The sequence below is a fragment of the Daphnia magna genome, linkage group LG7 (assembly GCF_020631705.1).
Source record: "Daphnia magna isolate NIES linkage group LG7, ASM2063170v1.1, whole genome shotgun sequence".
NCBI lineage: Eukaryota > Metazoa > Arthropoda > Branchiopoda > Diplostraca > Daphniidae > Daphnia > Daphnia magna.
Window position 1 is genome coordinate 13,167,558 of NC_059188.1, and position 25,214 is coordinate 13,192,771.

The 25,214-nt window shown below is 39.8% G+C and overlaps 4 protein-coding genes, 4 long non-coding RNA genes and 1 other non-coding gene across 48 annotated transcripts; 4 read left to right on the forward strand and 5 right to left on the reverse strand.

The window, feature by feature from the left end:
• Positions 1 to 154: 154 nt before the first annotated feature.
• On the reverse strand, positions 155 to 1,016 carry LOC116928034. The gene is made up of 2 exons (XR_004396919.2): positions 456 to 1,016; positions 155 to 393 (listed from the first exon to the last, which is right to left on the reverse strand). It is a non-coding gene; the product is annotated as an uncharacterized LOC116928034 (long non-coding RNA).
• A 192-nt stretch (positions 1,017 to 1,208) lies between these two features.
• LOC116928037 lies at positions 1,209 to 2,196 on the reverse strand. Its single transcript, XR_004396922.2, has 3 exons — positions 1,944 to 2,196; positions 1,666 to 1,836; positions 1,209 to 1,608 (listed from the first exon to the last, which is right to left on the reverse strand). It is a non-coding gene; the product is annotated as an uncharacterized LOC116928037 (long non-coding RNA).
• A 428-nt stretch (positions 2,197 to 2,624) lies between these two features.
• On the reverse strand, positions 2,625 to 8,444 carry LOC116926846. 28 transcript variants are annotated; one of them, XR_006649053.1, is made up of 17 exons: positions 6,976 to 7,131; positions 6,777 to 6,914; positions 6,591 to 6,669; positions 6,009 to 6,172; positions 5,872 to 5,950; positions 5,566 to 5,747; positions 5,436 to 5,471; positions 5,206 to 5,352; positions 5,036 to 5,148; positions 4,514 to 4,880; positions 4,413 to 4,443; positions 4,230 to 4,281; positions 3,672 to 4,170; positions 3,432 to 3,597; positions 3,193 to 3,358; positions 2,988 to 3,129; positions 2,625 to 2,933 (listed from the first exon to the last, which is right to left on the reverse strand). It is a non-coding gene; the product is annotated as an uncharacterized LOC116926846 (long non-coding RNA). The 28 variants fall into 28 exon arrangements; XR_006649052.1 differs by having other exon boundaries at positions 5,427 to 5,471; XR_006649049.1 differs by having other exon boundaries at positions 5,436 to 5,510.
• A 192-nt stretch (positions 8,445 to 8,636) lies between these two features.
• Positions 8,637 to 11,392, forward strand: LOC116926824 (spermine oxidase). Its single transcript, XM_032933749.2, has 4 exons — positions 8,637 to 8,934; positions 9,547 to 10,324; positions 10,399 to 10,808; positions 10,879 to 11,392. Exons 1-4 carry the CDS (start codon positions 8,807 to 8,809, stop codon positions 11,057 to 11,059), a joined length of 1,497 nt encoding a protein of 498 aa, XP_032789640.2. The 5' UTR covers positions 8,637 to 8,806; the 3' UTR covers positions 11,060 to 11,392.
• LOC116926845 (calcium-binding mitochondrial carrier protein SCaMC-3) lies at positions 11,317 to 15,660 on the reverse strand. Its single transcript, XM_032933782.2, has 11 exons — positions 15,313 to 15,660; positions 15,005 to 15,219; positions 14,805 to 14,916; positions 13,589 to 13,747; positions 13,254 to 13,517; positions 13,007 to 13,174; positions 12,774 to 12,921; positions 12,494 to 12,671; positions 11,840 to 11,904; positions 11,592 to 11,787; positions 11,317 to 11,524 (listed from the first exon to the last, which is right to left on the reverse strand). Exons 1-11 carry the CDS (start codon positions 15,514 to 15,516, stop codon positions 11,404 to 11,406), a joined length of 1,830 nt encoding a protein of 609 aa, XP_032789673.2. The 5' UTR covers positions 15,517 to 15,660; the 3' UTR covers positions 11,317 to 11,403.
• Positions 15,661 to 15,686: 26 nt separating this feature from the next.
• On the forward strand, positions 15,687 to 17,742 carry LOC116926827 (putative gustatory receptor 2a). Of its 6 annotated transcripts, none has more exons than XM_032933757.2 (5): positions 15,687 to 16,518; positions 16,611 to 17,081; positions 17,142 to 17,213; positions 17,277 to 17,366; positions 17,418 to 17,742. In XM_032933757.2, the coding sequence occupies exons 1-5, from the start codon at positions 16,102 to 16,104 to the stop codon at positions 17,508 to 17,510; spliced, it is 1,143 nt and encodes a 380-aa protein (XP_032789648.2). In that variant the 5' UTR covers positions 15,687 to 16,101; the 3' UTR covers positions 17,511 to 17,742. The 6 variants fall into 6 exon arrangements, with proteins under 6 accessions (XP_032789648.2, XP_032789645.2, XP_032789647.2 ...); XM_032933758.2 differs by having other exon boundaries at positions 15,733 to 16,518; positions 17,431 to 17,742; XM_032933754.2 differs by having other exon boundaries at positions 17,142 to 17,366.
• On the reverse strand, positions 16,546 to 20,791 carry LOC116926847. 8 transcript variants are annotated; one of them, XR_006649075.1, is made up of 6 exons: positions 20,535 to 20,791; positions 18,071 to 20,431; positions 17,852 to 18,016; positions 17,576 to 17,684; positions 17,425 to 17,506; positions 16,546 to 17,346 (listed from the first exon to the last, which is right to left on the reverse strand). It is a non-coding gene; the product is annotated as an uncharacterized LOC116926847 (long non-coding RNA). The 8 variants fall into 8 exon arrangements; XR_006649074.1 differs by having other exon boundaries at positions 17,425 to 17,684; XR_006649071.1 differs by having other exon boundaries at positions 16,546 to 16,859; positions 16,917 to 17,684.
• Trnastop-uca lies at positions 19,166 to 19,266 on the forward strand. Its single transcript has one exon. It is a non-coding gene; the product is annotated as a tRNA-Sec (tRNA).
• A 193-nt stretch (positions 20,792 to 20,984) lies between the features above and the next one.
• On the forward strand, positions 20,985 to 25,016 carry LOC116926830 (lactosylceramide 4-alpha-galactosyltransferase). Its single transcript, XM_032933760.2, has 3 exons — positions 20,985 to 21,127; positions 21,192 to 23,436; positions 23,653 to 25,016. Exons 1-2 carry the CDS (start codon positions 21,080 to 21,082, stop codon positions 22,251 to 22,253), a joined length of 1,110 nt encoding a protein of 369 aa, XP_032789651.1. The 5' UTR covers positions 20,985 to 21,079; the 3' UTR covers positions 22,254 to 23,436; positions 23,653 to 25,016.
• Positions 25,017 to 25,214: the final 198 nt, after the last annotated feature.

The following is a 25,214-nucleotide window of genomic DNA, read 5'->3' on the forward strand; positions in this document are numbered from 1 at the left end:
CATTTTATAACATGATAAAAATTAACCATAACATAACATAACTTATTTCACAAACCTTTCCCATGAATCTCGTCGTCAATTTAGTATGTGACTATTCACACCTGTTTACAAATCTGAAAGACTATCGTCGAAAGAAAAGCCAAAAGAGTCTTCGTAAATAATTGAATTTTGTTGTTTTCATTTTTAACAGTTGCCTTCACCATGTGACAAACACAGCCAGCAATGAACACAATGACAAGACCAACATCTCTTACGTTTGAGCTAGCAATTCATGAAGACAAGAGTGGCACTAGACATCTTTAATTTACAGTGGCAACAAAATATCTGTGGCATTGCATTTTGTCACAAAAAGGTCCTGTGGCCATCACAGCACATCGGGCACAGTTCTGAGACCTAAAGGTACAGTTAAAATTGTAATACTGTTAATGATCAATCGTAACATTTTCTTACGATACCTTCAAGAAACCAGGAAAAGAACATGAAGAGCTGTTTTCTTTAAAGAGTGCCATTGGTTTAAAAATTGGAGGCATAAGACTAAACAAGATGAAATACGTGCTGGCAAAGTCAATCCATGCTTCAACTTGGAAAATTTTTGAATAAGTATGGTACAATATTTGTTAGAAACAAATTAGTGCCATGGTACTTTTAACTAAGTATCAGTTTACTTTAAAGTGGACCTATTGGATAAAATGGAAAACCTACGCTAAATACCAGGTAAAACCACACGACATCGGGAGTGTAATTTTAACAAGACCTATCTCAGTAGACGCCAAACCTGAAATGAAGCAGCTGATATTACCATGAAAATGTTTCTGAGTTGGTTATTTCTCCACTAGATGTCTTGAAAATGTGCAGCAGTGGCACAACCTACTTTGAAACCTAACTTGAAACCCTCCCACCTCTCCATAAGAGAAGTAAGTCCTACTTTTTGTAAATTGTATTGTTTTTGTAATTATCCTTGAATTTCGAATCCAAGTCATGTAAATTTGGTAAAACTTTTACTTCTGTAATGTAAATCATGTAAACAATGTGCAAAATGAGTTAGTCAAACAGTTCGTCTGCTTCGGAAATTAATCTGCTTCAGGAGTTGGTTTGATGTAAGTACGTAAGTGTTTTATTTTTTAAAAGAAGATTGGTTTTTATTATTTAAATAGATGTAAAGAAGCAAAAACAAATGTTTCAATTCAGGTAGAAGAAGAAAGGACAAGTCCATTTTGATCTTTTTATTCATAACTCTAAAGGACTTGCTTTTATTTTCTAATGTTTAACAATGTTGGTAATGAGACTGCAGACTAGGACTACAATCTACTCCTAGTCTGTGGTGAAACAAAACTTTGTTGTTGCTTTTTGAGAATCAAAGATCCCCCAAATGGAAGGAGACTTTACTGTTACAAACACGTCTACTAAACATGTTGTGTTCTCATGCGATTGATTATAGTTAATTTTTAAATCTTACTACATGTTTCCCAGATGTAGATTGAAAATTGTAGGGAATTGAAAGAGATTGCACTCGTAATTTATGCTCTTGTAGTTATATCATAGTTGTCTAACTTGTGGCAACCAATTTTGGCACTGCTGTTTTTGACTGCAGCTAGTTGTATTTGTAGTCTGTGAAAAGAAAATTAATACAAGCATTACGAAAGAAACAATTGCAAACCTTTGTACCCTTGAATTTAAGTTTAGGGGGTGATTAATTGAATATAGTTAGATTAGTAGTTGAGATGCAGCTGATAAATTTGATTCCAATGTTTGTTCTTGCTTTTGGTTGACAGATACCATTCTCATGTGTAGTTTAGTTTAGTAAAATGGCAGCTCTTCACATGCCACTCAAACGGTCTGCAAAGGGAACAATATGTCATCCGGTTACATCGGAAATTTCCATTTAACAATATAATTCTAAGTGTATATAGCCTATGTATTTTTACACCTAAATGTACACATACCTCAAATGACGAAGTGAAACAGTGAGCTCAGTAATGTGACTCATGGCTCTGTGGTTGAGCATCGGCAAGGCATGCTGTGAAATAAAGGTTCGATTCCTTACAGAGTCTAGTTGAAATAAAATATGAATTATATAAATATTAATCGAACGTCAATACGGCACTTTCAAACAGTGTACACATGAATAAGACTAATCAACAGAAAGTTGAGATATAAATGAAACTAAGTCGCTGGTCCCAATTGACTCTGTCTATGAAAGGTCAACTTGTAAAACTACGCTCTGGAACGGAATTTCAGCAAAATGAGGAATATAGGCTAGAAAAACCACAGTAAGACAAATTCATTGAGAAAGGAAAACTACTAACCAAAATACGAAATTCTTATCAAAATACCAGAAAAAATAATAACATTTAGAAAAATTTGTTTTCAGCATTTTGTATTGATATATAACTTTTTAAGTAAATCAAGGTAGGGATAAACCCTACCTCAATTGATCTGAACCCCCGGGGAGATTACCCGGGGAGTGGCTAAGAGAAGCCGGAAAAGGATGGAAGGTTTCGGACAAGTTTTTACGTGAGCGATTAACCGTTATTCGGATTTGTGGGTAGCCTCTTCGCCCTCCAATGATATCTCAGAACTTGAGGACCCCCACGTCCCCTTTCCGGACAGCGCACTCACAACCTTTGCTGCTGATCACAGTAGGGGCATGACCCCCTGCGGGCTTATCATAAGTCAAGGGGAAACGGGGCCACAGAAAAGAAGGGAGCCCAGATATGCACTTAAATTTATAAAAATTTTTAATATTTTATCTTCGGGACGGAGCAGCAACTAGCGGTGAACGTGACCATCCATATAACTAATTTCACGCTTCCATATTGCTTTCTTAGTTATCGTGAAACATTGGACCATCAGCACGATTAGAACTATGCTCGATGTGCCAGGTCAAATCATGTTGACGTTCTTGCAAGCCGGACATCTTCCATTCATTGAAGCTGTAACGACAAAAAACTTAAAACTAAGCCAACACATCTTTTCATTTCATATACCTTGATTCAGGAAAGCTATGGTCAAAACAGAGGCATCCCCCATATGGAACCAAGAGTAATTTATGACGGCGATATTTTGATACGCAGTTATTTTTTCGAAATGGACCAGTTCAATGATGCGTGTCTAAACCTTCCGTTTTATCTAAGTAAACTATATTTTAGAAAAACGTATCAATTCGATTTAATCAGCTTCCCGATACATTACCCATCGTTTGTCGCAATGACAATGGAGCATTGACACATGTTTCGTGGATTTCGATGAGAAAAGCAAACCGTTCCGACAGACTCTTCTTTTCCATTTAACATGCTGACATTAAATTTCAACCATGAAAAAATACGTATCCTGGGGTGATCTCACGGGCTTGTAACTCCTATTACATTGTATGAAAAAAACAAAAAGAAATAACAAAAGAGATAATAATTGACGTGGTTTTTACTGCCCACCTAGGCGTAGAATATCCACAACTCTTCGAGGGCGATGGATGTTTACCAAAAGGAAACAATCGGAAGCCACCAATCAACATTGCAAATTATTGGTCAAAAATAATAGCCTGATTCTATTAACCTTCCCAACTTTCTTGAAGTTTTTTTTTGTTACCTTTTTCTTAATCTGTGAATTTTATAGAAAATTAGCCAATTTAAAGAAAATCAAGCAATAAAGTAATGATCTTGTTTTTTCTTCACCTTGCTATGTTAGAATGGCAGTTGTATGGAAACAAAAATTGCCACAATGGATAAGAGTAGTGCTGTACCCACTCATTGGATCTGAATATCACCAGAAAATAGTAATACTGGGTCTCTCCTCTGTGAATGTGAGACTTTTATCTGACCAATATTCTTCGACTGTAGAACAGTCAAAATTGCTTTATTACCTTAACAGAAAAAAGAAAACCAGCATATCATGAATTTAATAAAATAAAGATTCTTAATAGAAGAAACAGAAAAATAAATACTTAACAGTGAGTTTGTAGAGAAAAGATCGTATTCACTTATCAACAGCAGCTCCAGTGAAATGAATTGATTTCAAAATCGAAATTACGAACAAGCGATGAAAGTAGCCCAAGATTTCACATAAACTTTTGCATTATCAGGGAAGTCATCTGTGACCGACCGTATATGCTACCTTGTCACCCTTCATACCAAGGAATGGGAAAACTGTAAACTGTAGAACTACCCTAGTAGCCTTGAGTTACATTACAAATTAAAACAAAAAATGCTTACAGTACAAGCAAAACATCATACCTAGATGGTGTTTCTTTTGGCTTATTAAAATCATTTCCATTTGGAAATGCACCTGCAATTTTTCAAACAACGTGAATATAAATAAAGTATGAAAGTGAAATTAGCGTCATAAAGGCTAATCGATGGATGTTGCCAAATTGGCCATAATTTAAATAAAATGATAGGTATCTTCTGAGCTCTTACTGTTCATCATCCATCCGTTTGCAACTGAAACCTAATTTAAAGGAGAAAAAAAAATGGCAATCAATGAAATAGATAAAATGAAACAGAAAAACTATGTTTACCACTTTGGGAATACCTGATGTAAAGCTAAGTCATAGACTACATGGTCAAACTACTTTGGTCGCCCGGCGTCACTCTTCGCGAACCCAATTTTTTACAATGTGAGCATATTTTTTCCGGAGGCCTGATGCACTACAATGCAAAAGGGTATCCTTTCCTAGTCAAAATCCACTTGGTGCAGCAGTTTCGGAGGGAGCAAGGTTCGCAAAAAGTGACGTGGAGCGTGGCTTATTTACATGGTATTCTCGAATCATGTAATCTATGACTCTGGTGTAACCTTACGATGTCTTTGAGGTTGCTTGTCTCTGCTTTCTTGGACTTGGTTGCTTTATACAAGTACAGTTACCTAGAAAAAAAGATGACTGAAACCTGTAACACAAATGGATGGATTAGAGGATAGTTCAATATAGTTCATATCCACTAGTCCATCCATTCCCTATCCTACTCCATCTATTAAACATCCTCAAGTACAAGCTGATAGGTTTAAATACATTTTAATTGAGTAACTGAAAAAGAAATGTTACCAATGCCTAACTTTTGCGATTTTCATCGTCAACTGCTTTCCTCCTATACGACGACACAGAAAAATCCTCTGCAAACTGTAATCGCCCAGAAGACCTTATCGCATCACTTTTTCCTGCAAATTGATTAACAAAATGACTAATTTTTATTGTTTAAACCTTCTAATTCATACAGCGTCTCCGCTCTCCAGCATCAATGTGACGAAATCAACTTCAGCAGCTAGAACGTCGACTTCTTGTCCCAGAAATGAATCATCTTCTTCATCCACAGCTGAATAAAACGCAGCAGTTCCGCCAGGCACTAGAGGTTTCGAAAGGCACTAAAAAATAAATAAATAAAAAATAATAATAATAATTAAAAGAAATAAAATAATAATAATTAAATAAATCAAACTGGGAGAACCGATGCTCTATGACGTCAGGGTTACCCGATGCAGAACTATTACACGGACCAATGAAAATATCAAGGCAGCAATACCTGATTATGTTTGAACCTTTATCATTGAAATCCAAGTTAACAATGGCAAGCGTACCAATCCTCATAGCCGTCTACTAGTATAAGGATTTATTCTTCCTCAACGAAATTAAGTCCTCCGCTGAAAAAGGAAGCATCATGCATCTGCGACTCAATCTTCTTCCAATTCATAGGATTTCTCCTTGGGAGTCCTTTGCTCCATCACAGTACTAAAAGCAGAAAACTGTCCCGATTTCGCATCTATAAAGTAGTAAAAAAATAATTGGAAAACGAAACTTATTATCGTTTAAGAGGCAGCCTCTGTAAATTACAGGTTACGTAAATCTTGCATGTATTCACCTTAATTTCGAAGGAAAAAACTGACCTGTAACCCATCTTTGAGATTTCATAAATTCCTTTTAAGATTTACCGCAAGCTCAAATAAAAGCCGTGTTGTTTAGATCCTGCAAATACAAAGCGATATTCAATGAATGGATACAACAAAGATATGTTATTAGATACCAATTCAATGAGTGGAATCCCAGTAGCCTTCTTTTCTTCATGGCAAAACGGTCGTTTTCTGAAGTTCTGAACTCTTTGCAAAAGTACCATGTCGTAAAACAGCATTGAAACGATTTACTAGTGATTGCAGCCTCCATCGTGCCATTTTCAGAAAACGGGACCATCTACCATGAAAAAAAAAAAATTTTTTTTATAAACTTGTCAACAGGTTGCAGATAATTTTTTTAAGGGCTTGAAACTTAGTTTAATCAACAAAATTCAAAGTTTTTGTAGATCTTGTTCATCTTTGAATTGCTAGAATAATGTAGGCACTTGTTACAGTACATTTTTATGAAGCAATAAAACCATCATTGAATAAGCAATCTTGAGCAAATGAAAGGGATGTGGACACAGTTAGATTGTGGAGGGAAGTCTTTGATCTTTTTTTGGAACTCTATTAAACTATCAGTCATTTGACCAAGCTTCAAAAAGTTCAAAGATCTTGCTACATAGCTATAATTCTTGACTTATTTTGAACTATGTAATTTGAAAGAGTCCTTTCTGTCAATAAGTTATATCTTAAAAAAAATGTTGATAATTTACCTTTGGTACTCAAAATAAGGGCAAGGGTTTTTCTGGATCATGACTACAAATCCCAAACCTATGGCATGCCTATGGTATCCTGCCAAAGACAGATCCATCGTAAGAGGTAAAAAGAATGATAACAATTTACAGTGGGTGCACTTTTACACAACTAACAAATTGCAAATTCATGAAAATTTTACCAACCAACTATCAAGCTCTTCATTTGATTTCAGCGGAATAAAAATATCGCGATGCATCCGAAGCTACGTAGGGAGTGAAGAATACTGTCCCAAACCATGGCCCCATGTCCACCAAATTCAAGAGCAGCACTCAAAACATTATCTGAAAATTTTAAACGCTGTTGAATTAATTAATGCTTTTTGCCTAAAGTTTTCTAATTCACTGTATAAAAGAGATAAATGCTAAAAGCAACTACAGAGATTAACAGGTCAAATCATGGACACCATTTTCTGCTCGGACGAGGACACCATGCACCGTCCGCCATTTTGAAATGTGGTGGCGGTACAGTACAACACTTCGATCGGAACCACAAAAAAAGCAAAAGCAGTACAAAAACTGAACTAACAGCTTGGAAAGCTAATATACCTAATTGTATAGCTTGTCGCTTCAGGTGAAATCTTCTTTTTTATTTTATTTTTAAAACCCCTCCTTAAATTATCTCACCTGCTTCATTTTATCTAGCATAACCATGATGTTACAGAGAAATCTCAGGCCTTTGTAAATCAGTTGTCTAAGGTATCCTTTGGCTCAATATCCTCATTGACTGATAAAGTGTGGACAAATTGATTCCTGTAACAACAAAAGGAGATAAACATTTTTTAAAAATCACTTAATAATCACTTAATTCTCGACTGTATTGCTTTTCAACGCTGCTTAATTTGCAGATCGTAATGTGTCACAGGAGAAAATGTACTCTGCACCAAACGAAGCTAAAATAATCTCTGTCGAATTCGATTCGGCCACTGGAAAAGATTAAAGATTTGATTGAAACGAATTAAAAAAATTAATCATTTATGGTAAATAATTTTTTTTTTCTTCTTTCTCTGGCTGTGTCTGGCGAGTCGTTTAGCAAGCTAAGAGTACGACATTTTTGTTTCCAGATTGTTTCTTTCAAAATTCTTTCCGTTGGACATCCCGTATTTTCGACACGTCGGAATTTGAACAATGAAGCCAAAGCCTTCTTCGAAAAAGAACTCAGAGGAAACATAAACAAACGTCAGTTCGGGGCGTCATTATGGTCTATCGTTTATCTCATGAAACGAGTCACTCATTCCAAAACTCGTTTCCGTCCATCGATCTCCACGAGCTATTCGTAGATCGTAGCTTCTCGTCATTCCGTCTTGGCCAACCGCTCTGAACCAGTTATTTGTCGATAGCTAATCCAGCACCAAACATTGAGTATGCCTAGTGCAGTGTCCATGATGATATGCGCATATGCAATAACATGTCAAACCAGTTGGGTATATTGTCTCTTGATAGGGTTGCCCACTCATTGGTTATCAAGGGCGCGAAACACGTTACTTTGGCTGCGAAGCGTTGACGTGACACAAGCTAAACAACGTTCAGCGAGACTTTAACCCACAGGCTATTTGTATGTCCTTGAACAGATTTTATTTCTCGCATTACCCGACCAGACGAGACTCTAAATTCTGAAATTTACACCAACTGAAGGTTAGATTACGTAGACAGGGCTTTAACCGACTCGGGGAAGTCGGTAAATGTAATTTTGGAAGTCGAATGCAGTTACGTGATTAAGTCGCAAAAATATGCTCGAATATTTGTATCGTGATTTAATCTTGACGAAATATGGTTTAAGAACGGAGGAAGGGACAAGTATAACGTGATTGAAATACAAAAATGAAAAGAGTGAACAAAAAAAAAGAAGAGGGCGCGTGTGCTGCGGTGTTTGTTTTAGTTCGCTTTTATTCCGCTGCCACTGAGGGAGGGCAGCAGCTCTTTAGGATCTGATAAAACTTTTTCTCGATTGGGAGTTAAAATAAAAGGTCCTCTCTGCCTTGTCTGCTGATAATTGACTTCATCTGGTCGGTCGCTGCAGTTCGAGACAGTCACACATTCTCCTCCTCCTCCGTCGCCGTTAATCCTAAACTCCAGTCGTTTGCTAGTGCCCTTCTTCCCTTTTCACCTGTCATAGGATCGTTTCCACGTCTTCAAATTAAGCGAAAAACAAAAGGAATCTCTGCTGACCATACATAATGCAGCAACAACAGCAGAAGACGGCCGACGTGGTGATCGTCGGCGCCGGCATTGCCGGATTGACAGCGGCTGACCATCTCCGCCGCAACGGTGTCATGAACGTCGTTATTCTCGAAGCATCCAGCAGGTAGGCAAATGATTGATAAAATTTTTTTTCTTCTTTTCATATTAGATTTAAATGAAAGTCAAGTAGAGCTGTAGGGTATTAGCCTGCGGCAACTATTTTTGTTGCGTGCTCTCTCGCAGTCTGCAATCCCATTTCAATATCCGCCCTCTCAGATTTCATCTCTCGAGTCCAATAACCTCTCCAAGGGAACTAATAGTATCGATACTTGGAAAACGAAAAAGGAGAAAACAAATGCTGTCGATTCAAAAACGAAATAATAATTTCGTTTTTTCTCCCAATTTCACAATACCGCATGCTCTACTGTTTTCCCCATCTTTCCTACCGCTAAAGATTGAAGCATTCAGATTTTAATTTCCTAAATTACCTAGTGTCAATCTAGCAACAAAAGAGTGATAAGAGAAAAATCACGTAGTCCCTTTACTTTGATCGTATTCCAAACTCTCTTAATCGGTTGGGTAACTGATGACAACATTGTTTTTTCTAACTATCCGACCTTGATCAATGTTCAACTATGGAGCTACCATAGAGACGTGTTACGCTTCTAATCAGTGTTACTACACGTACTAAAACTTAACTCAATTATTTTTTTTTCCTGTATCGGTGAGTAAACAGATATGGAGGCCGTTTATTTACGGTGCCCCATGGCGATGCTTACCTGGAGTACGGGGCTAACTGGATTCACGGTGGGAGCGAGGAGAATGAACTGTTCAAGCTTGCCCGGCAACGCGCTCTCCTGAACGATACTTTGAACCTTGAAAACAGAACAAAGGGACTCTTCTACACTTCAGCTGGACAGACCATCGATGGTCAACTAGGTGAGAAATGTTACCAGCTGTTTTTCGACGCGGAAATGGAAGCCGGGCGGCTCTACCGCTCCGATAGTCGCATGAAGCAGCGACTAGCCAACAAATCATTGCTCCAGTATTTGGAAGAAGTTTGGCAACGATTGGCCGAAAAGGAATTTGGCGCTGATTTGAACGATCCCATTCGCCAGCAAGCAGAGTCCGTCTTCCGCTCCATGATCCTCTACTTCCGTGCCCACGTTGGCAATGATTTGGCCCTTGTACCAGCCATTCTGCACGGCACTTTTGAAAACGTTGCTGAAGAGGACGTCAAGATGCCAAACGGCATGCGTGCTCTGGTCGACGAATTCTACGTCAACCTTCCAAAAGGAACAATCGAATTCGATACGACCGTCACCGGAATCTTTTGGTCGTCTAACGAGTCAGGCAGTGGATCATCTTCAACTGAATGGCTGGATCACCCAGTCAAAATCACTACGAATCATGGCGTCAACTGGAGAGCCAAGCACGTTATTTGTACGCTGCCACTAGGTGTGCTCAAGAGATCACATGACAAAATTTTTCATCCTCCTCTTCCACCATTGAAAGTATGACCAAAGAATTATTATTCGCGCAACTCTGCTTGTCTGAGAGATGACTGTTTTCATTTGTCGCGTTTCAGGTCAAAGCCATCGAAACGATCGGATTCGGCAAGGTCGAGAAAGTCTTTGTCGAATTCGATCAGCCCTTTTGGGAGCCAGGTTTCGGTGGCGTAAAGTTGGCATGGACAGCTGAAGATTTGGCTGAGAAACTCTTGCCACGTGACTGGTACAAGGTCATCTGTAGCTTTGAGGAAGTTTATCGCCAGCCCAATGTTCTAGCTGCTTGGATTTCTGGCCGAGAAGCTGAAGCAATGCTTTCGTTGAGTGAGGAGGAAATATTGGAAACATGCACTCGTCTACTTCGTACCTTTACGGCCAATCCCGGAATGGTGGCCCCCGTCCGGATCATTAGATCCAACTGGCTCAATGATCCTTTCTTTTGTGGATCGTATTCCTATCCAACATTCCATTCTAGTCATAGGAGCTTCAGGTAAAATATCTTGTTGTCAAGCCGTGATCTTCTTCGTTGACTTCATTTTTCTTTTGATTTGATGTTCCAGCGATTTAGCCACTCCAATTCCCTGTGAGAAAAATCCCCATGTTTTATTCGCTGGTGAGGCCACTCACGATCATTACTACTCGACGCTCCACGCTGCCCACATTACGGGAAAGAGGGAGGCAGAACGCATTATCCCGTTCATCCTGCAGTCAAACAAGCATTTCTTAAAGCACAAACTTTGAATAGGGCGATGAAAAATGAAATCGTCCTAGATATACTCTATTGTAACTGATATAAAATTGTAGATGGGAAAGGGAATCAACCATACTAACCAATTACCCAAATTATCCTTGGCATAATTCTTACTGAACTGGGGGATTTGTACTTTTCTTTATTGGACAAGGTGGGGCGCAATTAGTAACCATCAGCTTATTTCACTTTCTATGCCATTCTTGCTCAACATGAATTGTGTATCATTTTTCTTATACCAATGGGGCAGTTTCTGATGTTTCCATGAAATGGCCATGATGTATTGAATTGAAAAAGAGATAATACATGCCAGATAGAATCTGAAATGATTTTTTACTCATGCTTTCATTGCAGCTTTGACTTGTGCTTGTTGAAGCTGCTGCTGAAGTTTTCCCAGTGCTTCTCTTTGAGTATCTTGCTTCTTGTCAAGGTCTTCAATAGTTTTTTCTAGCCTTTTCCTATATAAAATGGCTAATATCATTCTGTTTCGTGATAAGGTAAAGCAAAAGAAGGGTTTTTTTTTACGTTTCTGCTGTGATATAATCAATTCTTTTGTTAACATTCTGGCGGGCTTCCTCCAAATCTTGCTTTACCAACACAGGGCCAATGAGTTTGAACACATTAGCATCAGATTCTAACAAACTTAGTTCCTCTTTAACACCATTGTTTTCCGTCAATTGACTATCTAGCTGTTGCCGGGAGCTGATGACAGTTTGGTATTCTATAAATGGTAAATCAGTATCCATACTTTTGAAACTGTATTTAAACCATACCTTTCTGAATACCCTTGAATTTTTCAACTTCTTGCTGCATTTTCTTTTGGAGTGCCTCAGCCATTCTTTTTAAACGGTTAGCTCAGGAGAAGAAACTTGGGAACAACTACGAAAAAGAAGACAATTTCGATTCGATCATGAGACGGGACACAGAAGATTGCAGACGACACACGAACTGTTAGTTCGCCATCTACCATCTAATTATGGCAGCGAGAGTCATGACATCTGTCAATGAAAAATGAAAGCATTTAGGCAAATTATCCCTCTGTACACACACAAGTGAAAGTATATTCCGTGGTAGCACAGTCGTAAAGCACAACCTCCACAACAGAATTTGCAAAAAACAGCAACAAAAAAGAAAGAAAAACCAACGCGACCAGTCGATTTGCAGTGAGTTAATAAAGACGAAGCAGGAGCGTCGAAATAGAAATTCCCTTTTGTAAATGAAAACACTGGATTGAGAAAAGTACAAAATTTTCGTTTCCTAGATACATGGAAACGCGGAGAGAAGGCAGAATAATTTACAGAATTGAATTAACCTACTATTTAAATGTTTTTCGAATTACAAAACTTCACGTAGGAAATGGGTTCATCAATTGCAAATCTAGGCGGATTATGACGAACCAATCCTATCATGTCATGGTAACACCTAACGCCTGTCTACAGTGCTCGTAAACAACATAACTGATGCTAACTGCAGGGGCAACTTTTAGGAAATTCGGGGTAATGCCACGGTAGAGTCCGGCAGGGCCCTCAGTCGCCAAAATGGTTCGAAAGACTCCCGTCATTGTTAGCTGCGCCGTTGGCCCACCTCCCACTGTTTGAAGTGCCACTAGAAAATCATAAAATAAAGTAAGTTTACAATGCTTGCTGAAAGGTTTATGCATAAATTGAAGTTGTTTTTTTTTGCTTTGTTTTTTTTCAAAATCTTTACCAGCTGCCTGTAGTCGAGTCCTTACGAGTGCCATTGGATAGGAGGCGATCTGACCACAAGTAGATGAAATAGTTCCGCAACCCAATAGGATTAACACGCTTGGTTTTTCCGTGTCGGTATGATTTCGTAGCCAACGTTTTTTTAGCGTCTGAGGGGAAAAATCAACGTTCAATTGTCATTCAAAATTCAGAGAACAAAAAAAAAAAAAAAAAGGTCGAGTAAACGAATCTAACCTCATAGACAGCTAAGTCAATGCCAGCATATGGGATAATGCCTAATAAATTGGGTATGTATCCACGGAAAAAAACAGATGCTCCTTCTCGGCTGTAAATCTTTTTGGCAGCGTCCACTATGCCTCGATATTGTCCGGTTGTCCTCAACGACAACCTTGTTTTCAATACCTTTTCAAAAGATAAAGAAAGAAAACAAACACGACATGAAATGATTTGTTCGATAAGAGAAAAAGCGGAATGAACTGACCTCGAGAGGATAGATGGTGGTTTGAGAGATGCATCCAGCGATAGAGCCAGCGACGAAGCGTTCGTACATGCCTAAATCTCTCGTGGGCGACCCCGATTTGATATATTGCTTCAATTTTTCGTACGCCATGAATTTGATAGCTGACTCGGGTGCGATCTTCATGACGTTGATACCGTTGCCTCGCCACAAGCTCCTTACGCCTCCCTCGTGAAGCATGTGGCGCGCACAGGCCACTAAAGAGCCGAACTTGTTCAAACCATGAACCTTCAATTGGCAATTTGAATTTTATTGATTGATCGCCGATTCTGCGTCGATTTTTATTTATTTATAATTACCTGTAGAAAAACTTTAAGACGATCCAGAGGAGCGGTTGCTGTTCGAGAAACGGCTCCAGCCATTCCTCCAGCCATAAGATGTCTCCACCACATACCGGATAGCATTTCTTGTATGGTAAAATCATCTGGAACAGCCACGCATTCGCCAACATCCAAGTACTATTATGAAAAAGGCAACCGGAGGTAAAAGAAAAATACTTAATTATTTAATTAAGTATTTAGCAATTTAGTAATAGCAAATCCACGTTACGCCAAGAGGTATTGACAGAATGTCATAAAGTCATGCTGTTTCATAATGGTTACGTTGGACAAACGTTGATGAAATATATGCCCTTAAAACGATTAACAAGAAAACCAATTGAGTTCAGTGGGCCTTGGGTCTCTAGCGGCCGCCAAGGACTCTCAAAGGATCTTTTTTGAATCGACTGGTTCAAGTCATCAGATAGAGTATATAATTAGGTTTGAGGCCACGCATATCGGCCTCGACTAGTTTAGCCTTACCCATGCGCGCTTTTTCGTCAGACTTGACACGGCCTGACAACTATTATCCAGTTTTCCGTGTCGTACTGGATTGAACTAACGTACACAATGGACGGAAGATTAAAAAACGTCACTAATTATAGCTTACCATGTCAAGGTGTTCAAAGGCCTGCAAATAATGCTGGAATGTCGGATGTAAAAGACTAATGTAAGCCATGGTTGTGGGATGACAGAACAACAAATTTGGAGAAGCAAACACAAAACGAGATCAGGTCTGTCGACTACTATATCGTAAGTTCAAAGGCTGAGAGATCCAACTTCCATCCGTCGTTCGAAAGGGAAAACCCGCGACTGAGGAAAAAAGGGGAGGTGGCGATCTCTAAAGAGCAGGCAGAGCACGTGTGTCTAAGGGTGGTTCCCTACCACCTTCCAGAAAACCCATTACCCCACACATATATAACCATCCCGTCCGTTTGATTTCTCAATGGCTACCCCGGCATATGGCATTGCGCCCATATCTGAAAAAGGTTTTAACCAGTTAAACTTGCGATAAGATGGGCAGCTCCAGTGACGTCCTTTTTTTTTTTTTTTTTTATGGCCAGGCGCCAATTGTTCGTTTGTACTTTTGCTGGCCATTGAATGCATGTTGTCGAATATTTCAAATCTTGGGTAAAACAAATCTAATACTATGCTGTGTCGGAAATGCGTCTTAAAGTATCAGTTATCGATCGATTACCGTAGAATGTCGCCAGTAATTGATGATCTCACTCAGGTCGGCGGTTGGGTGGAAAAGCAGGAAGTCTCGCCATTCGTTGAAACCAATGTCTAGAGATCCATCTTTGTCTATCCTAAATGTTTAATGGAATTGAGGGGTGTATGCTGACAAAAAGGTCTTGAACTACAAGGTTTATTCTAGAGAAAACGGCTAATACGGACCTTTTTAGCAGCTGAGCAGCTTCTTGACGCGAAATCGCGACGCCCAGGTCCCTAAAGGCTGCAATAAGTTCATTGACTTTGATTCTGCCGTCCTTGTCTGTGTCCAGATTAGTGAAGAGCAATTGCAGTTTCTTCTCATGCTCTCTAACGTAGTAGATGAACTCTGCCAGGCTCACATCCCCGCTTTGGTTAAGGTCAGATTGTTGAATAAATTTCTACCGGGATAGAGACAGGGAATGCAGATTTTAATACAGGGGCGACTAGCATACAAAGGTAATTAGAACTCTACGCAAATCATGTGATCATACCGTTGCATAGCTCTCTTTCAAGTTGTCAGGCACCCCATGCTTGTGGAGAGATTGTGAAAGTTCAAGAATGTCGATCCTTCCATCACCATTAACATCGAGCTGGCGAAACAGTTTCTCAAATCTCTCTTCCTCTTCAATTGGCAGCTCGTATGAGTAATGTGGGACGACTTCACTGGCAGTATCAACACTATTGGCAGGACGCATTTCTGATTTGTATTCAATTAACAATTGACGTTCAACCAGAACCACCTTATGGATTTCACGAATAAATGCATTACAAGTAACTTTCCGTTTCGTGACCCCAAATTTTTGGTCCAAATGACGAAATCCCTATGTACGTCTGCTAATTTATCAAAGGTGGCATTCACTCCCGGAGGCGCTTCAGAGTCATCTAGCGGTAAATTCAGTAGCTCTTATTGAAAAAAGATGGCGCTGCCAAAACTTTTATTACTTAAAATGAAATGCAGAAGCTGATTTCACGCAGTTAAATTGGTCACATTTTTCTCGTAAAAAACATATTGCTTTGTGTTAAATATATCTCCACAATACCTTAAGCAATTTTAATTATAGATGTACATGACTTTTGAGTCAAAGATGATCGATTCTAATGCTGAAAAAAGCCTAGAAAGTGTTTGCAATATTAATTATTCTAGCATTTCTAAAAAACTGTATTGGCATTGGGTGATAAAAAGTCCAGGCGCATTGCCACGATGAAACTTTTTCGTCGTCAACACTCTTCAACTGAAAAGGTGTGCACGAATTCATAATGTGTCACTGAGAGACAGCACGATGACAAGTTCAGACCTACCTAACGGTCGTCTAGATACACGGTTCCAGCCCATCTTTGTTTGGATGAAACTTTTGGGTATTTCTCTGACGGAAAATCATCGTCAATTTTGCGGCATTTACGATGGTTTGATGTTCAGCTTAACCTTGGCCTCTAATATTGCCTCAATGACGCTGATGCTCTTTGAGTCAGAACGCCCGAAACAACAGGATCGTTCCATCACGTCCTATACCTTTGCCCAAATCCTCTACATCGAAAACCTGAATTTCATCATCCTGGTAATCGGAGTTCACTCGATGCTTTTGTGTCAAACTCGTCATCGCTGGAAGAAACTCTGGGCTACCCTACAAGACGTTGAAGTACAGCTCAACAGCAAAATTCTGAACAGATCCTTCCTGATCACCCTTCTTTTCATTCCAGTAAGTCGTGTGCAGTTACATTTAATGTCAATTGGTTAAAAAATTTATTTAATACTATTAATAAATTTTAATATTTATATTTAATAATAAAGGAAGTGATAATGATTGTACTTGTCGTGCCTCTCGACATCGTGGGGTTACCACAGTACCAACAATTTGTAGAATTTTTCTCGTGCGCCTCGAAAATTTACCCAGTCAGTGGAATGATCCTTTTCTGTTTGTGCGGGTGGATCGCTTCGGATTTGCTTCACCTGATTCTCGAAGAACTTGACGAAAAAAGAGAGCGTCCAGATTTGATATGTTTGAAAGCGTTGAAGAAGCGCTATCGTCAAATCTGCCAGCTGATTGATGACATTAATCAGTGTTTCGGTAGCGTCATCCTTATCTTGATTACCTACATGATGGCCAGCGTCGTTATGGTCTGTTTCGTGGCTGCCGTCGAGTTCCAGCACTACGACTGGGTTGCCGTGCCTTGGCTCTACATTCGCGACCTGGTTCTACTAATTCAACACATCATAAATCTTGGCGCCATCACCTACATCCCACATACCATTAAAATTCAGGTAATTTATGTTGGACACGTTGGATGTGGTGGGCCCTGTGCTACATTCATTCTGAATTAGCACGAAAAGATACAGCTCGCCCTTGGACGGATTGAAATCGCTGACCGGAACAGCTCTAGTCGCCAGGAAGAGGTCTGGATCGACTGCTTTTCTACGCAAATTCTGCTAAGTTCATTGTTTCCTTTGCAATTTCAGCTGGAATTTTTAAAATGGGATGTATCGCAATCCAATGTTGAGGTAACGGCTGCAGGATTATTTGATATCACTCCACGGTTATTTCCAAAGGTATCGTTTATAATGCATCTTTTTGTGAATTTTATTAAAATTGAATGCAAGCGTTTACATTTAGTTGATTGGCACCACGATGACGTACGTCATTATCCTCTGGCAGTTCCAGTCATCCGAGAAGCCGACGTGAATTTACACTAACCGTAAAAGAAAACTTGTTTTTAAGTAGTAGCTATAATTTAAGAGACATTGCACAAGAAACCGACCACGTCAAAGTTATGACGAAATTGTGAAGAGGATAAATGTCACAGAGAACGGAAGCCACACCCAACTTTATGATGACCTTTTCAATTACTCCAATGTTTTTTATGCTATCTGGAAAGAAACAAAACAAATGCATGAACGTAATATAAAGAACTTATTGAAATGAAAAGCTACAAGGTTTATTGATTTAATAGCCTAATGTAAGATGGATGGCTGTAGGCTATGCATAACTAAAAGGCCTTTCTCGTCCATTTCTTAATTGAGAAAGGATAACAAACCATTGATTATCAACCCTGCAAACAGTTTTGTCTGCTAAATTTGGAAAATCAGCGCATTTGACGAGTGACTTCTTAGGTCCAGTGTCTTCATCGGTGCGGGTAATGGATTGTGCGGAGATGTGATGCTTGTCTTCCCTCTGCCAGCAAACTATTCCCGGATGCCATCTATAAACGTGACAAATTAAATGTCGGAAACCTTGTCATTGACCAACTGTTTACTGATAACTGTTGTGGTCGGATTGTTTACTTCTTTCCGCTTTGTCAACTTGAAAACTTTTGGCTGGCCAACCGCCACGTAATCTTGCAGCTGGGCAACGTATCAATACTTTTTTTTTTGTTTTTCGTCTGCCACTTGTGGATTGAATCAAATTTTTGTTTTGGGGTTGATTTTAGTGATGGGTCGTGAAACAGCCGACTGTCTTGTACAGCATTGCAAATATAGACCTCATTCTTTGAAGTAATCTGGGTTCTCACTCCCTCCGTAGCCAGCCATTTTCACTCATAAATCAGATAAGATTAGCAAATAAATGTTACGTTGAATTGCAGTTAATCAGGGCAATTCTGACTTACCTACTTGTTCGTGTACTCCTGTTGGTAAAAGCCAGTTGCCGAGGCCAAGTAAACTATCGATTTGTTATTTCATTCCTGGCACGCGCCGTCCCGTATGCGTCACACTGCGTCACGAGAACCACGAGATCGAAGACGGAATGACATCAAGACGACACCGCAGCGAAACTAGAAGTAAAAGTCCTTCCTAAGACACACGAAAGACGCAGTAAGGAAATGCGTTCAAATCTAATTTGAAAAAAAATAAATAAATAAATGTGTCGAAAACGGGAAATTAACAAAGTATATTTGAAAATTCCCGCGCGTGATGTATTACGCAACGATTCAAGACTGTAAAGAACGTAGATCCAATTGCATACATTGCGAAAAATGTATGAAATTTGAAGTCACGTGAATTTTTTCTTTGTTTTACCGCCCATAAGAATGGATACTTAAAGTGTTAGACGGACATTGCGTCCGTTTGGCAATCTTGGAGTTCGAAAAGGACTGGAAATGCAGGGCGCTAGGCCAGCAAAAAGCAGTGAAATTCATATAAAACACGTTCTTACTGAACTAGTGTGGCTTAATTTGAATTTCCGATACATGAACTCTATTCCTTGAGCTATAAACTACTGGAACAAAAGATCAATTTTTAAGTTTTCAGCTTGTTTTAATTCACACGATGTAAACTGGCTTTGAAACTTCGCAAACGCTAAATTACCTTATTTTTAAATGGTATATAAAGCTTGACCTGCACACTAGTCTAATGCCTAGATGATCTTCGGTGGTCCGGGGTGCAGGCTTCAAATGAGATGGAAGTTACCTGTAGCTGACTAGCGTCAGAGTAGTTCGATTCTACCTTCTGGGCGATGCTACCTATTTTTAACCACTTGGTGGGTTACCTTGCAGCGTCTTGTTCGATAGCTGAAAACGCTTCTTAGCATTTGCATAGCTTAAACTACGAAAACCTAAATGTCTTGAATATACACTTAGTAAAGAGGAAGGTGAACCTGTATGTTTTTGCTTCCAAGATTGCATGTGTGAACATTCACAAATTGAAAAAAATAATTACACATTAGCCAATCGGAGTGCTCGAAATAGTTCTTCAAAAAAAGACAACCTTAGATGCAAACTTGCTATAAATAGCCAGCTTTAAACGCCAAAACAATTTCAGCGCACTGTCAACGTTATTTTCTCCCATCTTTGAAAAGTAAACCTTTCAAAATATATTCCAAAAATGCGTTGGGAAATCGTTTGTTTGGTGGCCATCGTTAACTCTGTTTATGCCACGTCAGCAGTTGACCTTAAAAACGAACCGATGCGATTCTTGTGGGTTGCAACTACTACGACGACTTCAACCATTTCGACTAGCACCACCTGTACCACCTCAACTGCGGCCCTAACTACCTGCACCATCGGCCGCCGTCGTCGTGGTCTTTTCTACGAAGAAGTCCAGTCAGTCCTGGGCCGTCAACGACGTGGGCTGTTTTACAACGACGAGGAAGTTGAGAACAAGGACAGCAGTGTCTTCCTTCCTTCCGAGAAAACGTAAGTAAAATGATTGCTCTTCATTTTTTTCTTTTTTAGATTGACCGTTATGTCCTGGCATTGTCTCTGAAGGTCTTCAACTGATCCAGTTGCGGAAGTTGTGGAGGTGCCGGCCGACAAATCGTCGGTGACAGTCCCTTTGGTGATCGAATCTGGTTTTGCGGCGCCAGACGGAGGTCCTGTCCGTTTCCTGTTGTCTTTTGCCCAGTCGACTGTCACGAGTTACACGACAACTACGACGACAACCAGCCTCACCGCCTTCTGTAGCAGCACAACCGGATGGCCACTTTGCGGGAATTTGGGGAAATAATCTCATTCTAAAGCGTCTTCCTCTTGCCTCGTTTGTCAAGTTTATTCAAATAGTATGACTAAATTTTTGGTTTTTTCTTTGAAAGAGCGAGGAGCTCCGATGTTTGTGTTACTGTTTTATTCGTGCGGGACTAAGGGACTTTCGTGATGAAATTGCCGCTAAAATGATCTGCAACCCTGAGGAGGGGGTGTGAAAAAATACACAAAAAAAAAGAACAAGAAAGAAATCTCTTCAGTTTACTTGGAAACTAGAAATAAAGTAATAATAATAATAACCTACCAAATAAAAGTAGTATAAACATTTTTGCTAAATGCAATTTCTTCTGCCAAAGGAATTTCGATATTCAATTTGTTGACTGGAACACAATTGTTGCCTGCATCCATTGGAACTTAGGAAAAGAGCAACTGCAGCTGCTCAGCCTATAAGAATTCCTTGGGGCTCTCTTCATGCACTCAACCAGGTGAAAATAAACAGCAAAATCCCAGGTAGATGGGCGGTACAACAGTCCGTCAACGTCATCCATCAACGTCCACGTCTGACTGTTCGTTAATGTGAACAGCCATTGGCATCTGACCTTGATGGAAGCCTTCTTGAACTTTGATGTGTTTCCTTGCAGGCAACCCAAAGAAATTCGATTTTGATTAGACATCGAATTAAATTGCTATTCTTTCTCTTTGAGTCGGGCAATGCCACGTAAGTCTTCAGTTTGCTGGAGTGTGCGTAGCTCGTCGGTATAGTTAGCGATGCTTCTGCCAAGCATCTAAATTTATTTAAAGGATCTTTTTTCGTTATTTTATGTCTCTATTCGAACCGCAATCAGCAAAATGAGCAAGACGAACAAAGGCCTTAAACGAGCATTCAACAATTGGACGGTAAGTAACGAATCTAAAGACTTTGAATTTCGAATGAACACGCATCAACAATTTAACTGTATAGGATGCCCAACTCGTGTTTGAAGACATTGCCAGACATTATGGAATTTGCAGCGACTGGAAGGTCAAGAACATCTTAATCGTCATCGTTTTAGTCTTGATCTTTTTCGTGTTGCTCTTCGGCAACAGCGGCCGTGACGAGCAGGCTTACGCGCGTGAGTTGGGACTAAAGATTCGCATCCATAAATGGATCCCCGGTGGCGAAACGGAGCGAGGCGATTCCAATCGCAGGATCTTTTTCCACGAGACAAGTGGACGAAGCGATTTGGGTTTGAGACAAACTTGCACGGTCGAATCGGCTGCTAGACACAATCCCGACCGGCCCATCCAAGTCTTCATGACGGCCGATCGACTCGATTATTCCAGCCCGTGGCTGGAAATTTTGCAAACCTATTCGAATGTGAACATCGTCTTGGTCGATCCGAAAGGATACTTTGCCAACACACCGCTGGAACATTGGTACAACGATGGCGAATGGAGGCAGAGCATCTACAACATCGTCCACCTGTCGGACTACATCCGCGTGCTGACTCTACTGAAAGGCGGTGGCATGTACATGGACCTGGATTTCGTCACCATCAAACCGCTGGACGACAAGCAATTGTGGAACTTTTTCCTGATCGAAACGGCCGAAATGAAGTTGCTCTCCAATTCGGTGCTGCATTTGGAACGCGGGCACCGACTCATCGACGAAATGATTCATCGTCTAGTCAAGTATTACGATGTGGACGATTACATGTGGCACGGCCCGTCGATGATCAGCAACATCATGAGCAAGAACTGCGGCGTTAAGCGCGGCCAGCCCGAATCGAACAATTGCACGGACGTCCGTCTCTTGCCGCACAACTACTTCGCCCCCATCTCAAACACGGAATGGGAATTCCTGTTTAGCGACGCCACGGAAGGGAACATGGCCGTCGTCAAGAACGGAAGTTACGGCGTTCATTGTTGGGGTGGCAAGTCGGTGAACCATCCACTCGACCTGCAATCCAATCAGATCTACGCCGTTCTGGCGCGTGAACACTGTCCCATCACGGTCGCTAGAGCTGCCCATTTCCCGGCATGACCTGCTGGAGCGAAAAACAATTGAATTTGTCTTTTATTGATTACAGTTGTAGCAATGATAATACACGCCCATACACGCAACAAGTTTTGACGAACAATTTTTAATGTTAAAATAGGCAATTGACCGAATCAAGTGCGTGAACGTGGCGTTATTGCGATAACAAGTTTGATCTTGACAAATGCTCTGATTGTCCGAATGGCGACGCATTACTAATAAATAAAAGATAAAGTTTTAGACGAACTTGCGCCAAAGTTCTCGTATTCATTACGTTAACAAGATAAAAGGAGTTTGCGTTCGTATTTAGCGCTGACGGGGCTAACTCGTACGCTTTCAAACATGCACGAGCTCAATCAATAGTTTTAATTAGATCAGAAGTTTCTTTTGGCTTACAGCTTTGATGGCATTACCATTAATGAAAAGAAACGTAGATTATTTTGAAAGAATTGATTGTTTCACGGTGACATGACCGAGTGGGATTGCGGTGAACGTTTCTCGCGTTAAAGAAAAGACAAAAAGAGAAATTTGAAGTCAAAGAAAATGCACCACAACATCCTCAACAATAGAATTATTAGGAAACCTTCGTAAAAATGAAAACTCTTCCAAATACTACAGAAGAGAACTCATAAAAAGGCACCAAAATGTTATCGTTTTCACACCGAGCAAAAATAAGGATCGCTGGAGTTGACATTGGACGATCGGCGCTTCACTAATTGGTCAATTTCCCTTGTCTCCCAACTCGTAAAAAGCTGTTTTTGACGCCATTAGGACGCTGCGTCCATTAGTGTGACTGACGCACCCACATTTCGTCCATTAACGCTTACGAGGGTGCGAATATTCACGTCACTTTTGTGGTCACACACATCGCCAACTTCAACGGATATGGCAGTCGACCGACAAACCGAAAATTGTCGTGAATTCATCGTTTTATCTTGTTGACACAGGCAAAAGGGGTAGTTAGATACATGCTATATCAACTCGGAAACGCTGCACGATAGCAACGAGAGCTAAAATTCGCAGTGGCGGGATTGAGCAAACGGAAACCGCAACAATCTAAACGAAGTTCCCAAAAGGCAACTTACTCCTTTGGAATGCGACCAGTCCGTCTTCCATTGAGCATCTTGGAACATATTGTCCCTTGTTCCAGAAGATCTTGCCGTTTTCTATTTTCTTCAACTGAATACTGGTGAGATTTTTAAGCCTGTGAAAAACTGTGTTAGTTAATTCAAGATCTTTGTAATTTGGAGACAGACATGAACACGAGTTGTCCTTTTTTGCTTTGTTCTGGCTGTCATCCTTGTGCTATATTTTCACTATTTTGCCATTAAAATTGACCTAATTGTAAGCTCCAAGCAGCAGGGGAAAAAACAGGGATTAACATTCAATTACTTTTTTTTTAAAGATGATTGTGGAGCTTCAGACTTGGTTCAAGTATAAAATCGCACCTATACGTAACTCAAAATGATGGAAAAAGAAATTGGGGAACTTAAGCTCTCGGAAAGCAACGAAAGCCATATTTTTAAAGCTATAAGCTTAAAAACGTCTACATCGAATGAAGAAGAAGTCACTATTGAATTTTCTCTCCTCAATAAAGACGTTAAAGAAGAAATACTGGAAAATATGATTCATGTTCACGAGCATTATTTTCAATGGAAATGTGTTAAAGGACAGAACGAAATTTTCGAAGAATTTTTCAAAAGAAATAAGTCTGTCACCTTCGTCCGTTCGCACAGTAAGAAGTCAAATTCTTTTAAATGGACAAACGAAACTCCTATCGATTTATCCAGACTGTTAAGTGTTCATCGCATTCTAGTGATTCGCGACATCACCCAACAACTTTTGGACGAGAAAAAAAAGAAAGCTAACAATATGCTAACTGTGAGCGGCAAGACGACAGTCAATTTCCAATTAGATGATATCACATTTTCACTGAAGTTGAATCCGTGGAAATGCCAGCCGGGGAATGCGCTTTTAAAAATGCAGGGGACTACGGGAACCGGAACATCTTACGCAGCAACGCACTTTAAAGTCGAAAACGATTTCGATTGTTTCAAGAACCTAGATCCGAAAGATATTGAATCGATTGTGAGAAATGCAAGAAAAACAGGAAAGAAAATCACAGACAGTGATATTAAAAACAGCAAACAAGACAAAGATAGAAAGAAAATGGCCGATGAAATGAATTTCTTCATGTTACTTTACGATTTCGAAGTGGCCCGTCGTTTGCAGAGACCTATTACTAAGGAGAGTCGCAATTTAGATTCCTTGCCTATCGGGATCGGGATTGCTATGATTCACCGCATCAACCGTAAAAGAGAAAATCAAACGTGGAAATTTTTTTCAAGTCTTTTTCAGGAAGATTGGCAATCAAGAAAACGTTGTTTACATAAAATTGTTGAAGAATTCGAAAAATGCAAGGAACCAAGTGAAGTCGGGACTGAAGCCAAACATATTAACGAAAGGCTCCTGTACGAGCAGTTTGGTTCACAAGAATGTTTGCTCTGACGGAGACACGACTGGCAATTTTTCCCAATGTTCCAGTCATCTTTTTTTCTTAAACAATTGATATACGAGACTAGCAACAAGTATGAAAACCGGATTCTTTTCATTGACTTATTTTTTCGAAAATTATGCTCTGAAAATTGATGATTAATCCAACTTTATGATAGAAAATGTTCGCCTGTAGGACGCAATCCATCTGCTTTTAGACATGACAAACTGATCATTATTTACCTTACTGCATTTGAATACACTATTACTCTATTAGTTTTCATTTTTGTAATGTGAGAGCAATAGGTAAAAACACCTTTTGCTTGTTATCGAGACGTAAAAGAAAAATGACTCAATGCGACTAGAGGTTTCAGTACTACGGAGATAAGATACATACGCGCAAACCAACAATTCGCACCGTGTGTTGATCAAACTAATCGGCCGGACGATGTTGTTTAAAAATGTTTCGGCACA